The following is a 2,500-nucleotide window of genomic DNA, read 5'->3' on the forward strand; positions in this document are numbered from 1 at the left end:
CCAATTTATGTAGCAGGTTTGTCTGTGTTAACAATATGGAAGGGTAAATCAACCTTTCACCAGTAACCTAATCAAAGTAATACAGTTGTTAATGGGATAAATGCACGTGGTACAGGGATATCAGCTTCTCAACATCAGGTTGTAACTCACTATGATGTATGAAGAAGTAAAAAATCAAGTTATTTGTTTACCACTCCTATCGCCATCCGCCCACTTTGGGAACCAATGGTACAGAGCGTTTGTATCGAAATTCACTAATAAATCAGATTATGTGCACAGAGTGTTTTCCGAATGTCATCTTCCTCAGTCTTTCCAGATATAAGCTCTTCCGTATTAACTGCTGCATTATTCTACTCCATTCTTTGACCTTTCTCATTCCTAACCCTTTTCTATAGAGGACTCTTTTTCATTATTAAAACCTTTTTGTGTCTTCCCTACGTACCCATAGGACCCATAACCCCCTTAAAAATGGAGCCAAAAGGTATATTTTACCTACTCCTCACACGTGACGTTTCTTGATTACCCTTTATATGATATATGTTTTTGTATGAAAAGGTATGTTTCAGTCCTCTTTATCGTTCCTGTTCCCCAATATTCCTCCCCTCACACTAACCTTGAAGGACGAGAGGGCCTCTGAAGTCAGTCTGCTGATCCTCTCCTCCTCAGCCTGCTCCTCGAGGGCCACCTCCAAAATCGCTTCCTTCATCGTCCTGCCCACCAGCGCCGCCACGACAGCTCCGTCTTCGTCGTCTGCGTCGAGCTGCAAAGGGCACGAAAGACCGTTAGTCCTCGTGGAACACTTCTACAGGAGGAGGATTTTGCAAGCGTGTTTTGGGTTCGGTTGAGTGAGGAGCGAGGAAGCTCACGAATAAGGGAGGACTTTCCCTTGGTAGTGAGTGCGATGAGGAAAGCGCTGTTGTGGATTGGCTCCGTTTAGCTTTTATAGCATAATGTGTGGATCCAAATAAGTAGGAAATGGAAATTATGCTGGTAAAGCGAATATGATACATTATTGGGACAACTGTCTTAATTCTGAATGGTATGTGTGGATACATACATACATACACACACACACTCACTCACAAAATATGAAGAAGAAATGAAGAAGAAAGAAAGAAAAAGCAAACAAAAAACTAAAAAAATGTATTTACACACAAACACATATATGTGTGTGTGTGTGTGTGAGTTTGTATACGGGCGATTGAGTGTGTTGTGTGTGTGTGTATCACTCACACTCTATCCATCCTTCCATCTATCTACGTAATCAACCAGTGTTGTAGTGACACCATAAGTACTGTGAACATGAGTGATAAAAATCCACAAGTGACGCTTCCCGAAATCAGGATCGTGTGTCCAGAAAGGGTCACGTCAAAAGTTCTGGTATGTTGGATATCGGACATCTGATTGTGTTCCTCGTGGCAGTTGTGAGTGCGTGCATGAGTGAGAGCGTGTTGCAGTCATATACTCATGTCATTAGCACTCAAAGACAGTGACTATGGTTTGTGCTCTGTTGCATTAATAAGATTATATTCATTTTTATTTTCAATGTTCAGGTTGGATTTAGAGGTTCCAGTTGTCAGGTATGTTTTCGCGGAAAAAGCTGAAAATCAGCGAGGGTTAGAAAACCTTAACGAATTCTATCCTAGGCCACGTTTTTATCGTTACCGATTTTATTAGCTGTTGTCAAGATAATTCCTGGTAAAAGTGCCATAAACTGAGACGGTTTATTCGATAAACATCAACTGAAAATAAAATTAGGCAGCTAACACCAACAGGGGAAGTGTGATGACGTCACGTCAAAGTACCGCTTTGAAGATGACTCATCTTCTCACGCGCCCTTCACCTCGAAACCTAACTTGCTTCGCGGAAAGAAAAGGAATAATACTCCGAAAGAGCAAAGCGTCATTAAAATGGAATCTCACGTACGAAATCCATGCTAATATCGACCGTCAGGGAGAGCCGTAAGGGGTGACCTAGATCCAGAGGGATAAGGGCGGGCGAATAAAGAATGGCAGCTTGTTATACGGCCGTCGCCATCTTAAATGCAAGCTGCGGAAGGGGAGCGAGGTGATGGACAGCCCTTGCATTATGCCGACGCACAGCCTGCCGAAGGTCGTTTGCTGGACAGGGGTCGTGATGGCGGTCGTGTTCGTCATGTGCCTCGGGTGAAAGACGACTCCCGACGCGGAGGTTTGTGTACTAATGCTTGCGGTAATCACAGTAATGCACCGCACGTACAAACTAACACAGTATTACTAAACATAGGAACAACAACAGAGTGGATAATAAATTGAACAAGACGTGGGTACAGGCGGGAAGTAATAACAGTCATGAAATGAAGAAGGGTGAAAATATAAAACACTACAGGTATGAAGACAAAAAATGAACATGTATAAAGCAACAGAGTAAATAAAAAGAGGAAAGGGAATTGAAGGTCACAAGATCACCGAGAAAGACCAAAAACACCAACCAGCGACTATACTTATTTTAGAAAAGCCTT

The 2,500-nt window shown here is 42.6% G+C and overlaps 1 protein-coding gene across 1 annotated transcript in view; it reads right to left on the reverse strand.

Moving 5' to 3' along the window:
• The window catches only part of LOC125044147 (retinitis pigmentosa 1-like 1 protein), a 70,503-nt gene that overhangs the window by 20,459 nt on the left and 47,544 nt on the right, over nucleotides 1-2,500 (reverse strand). The window contains exon 9 of the mRNA XM_047640598.1: nucleotides 614-760. Coding sequence (XP_047496554.1) covers nucleotides 614-760 — 147 coding nt within the window. The remainder of the gene's footprint in view (nucleotides 1-613; nucleotides 761-2,500) is intronic.

This window comes from Penaeus chinensis, chromosome 35, assembly GCF_019202785.1.
Source record: "Penaeus chinensis breed Huanghai No. 1 chromosome 35, ASM1920278v2, whole genome shotgun sequence".
Lineage (NCBI taxonomy): Eukaryota > Metazoa > Arthropoda > Malacostraca > Decapoda > Penaeidae > Penaeus > Penaeus chinensis.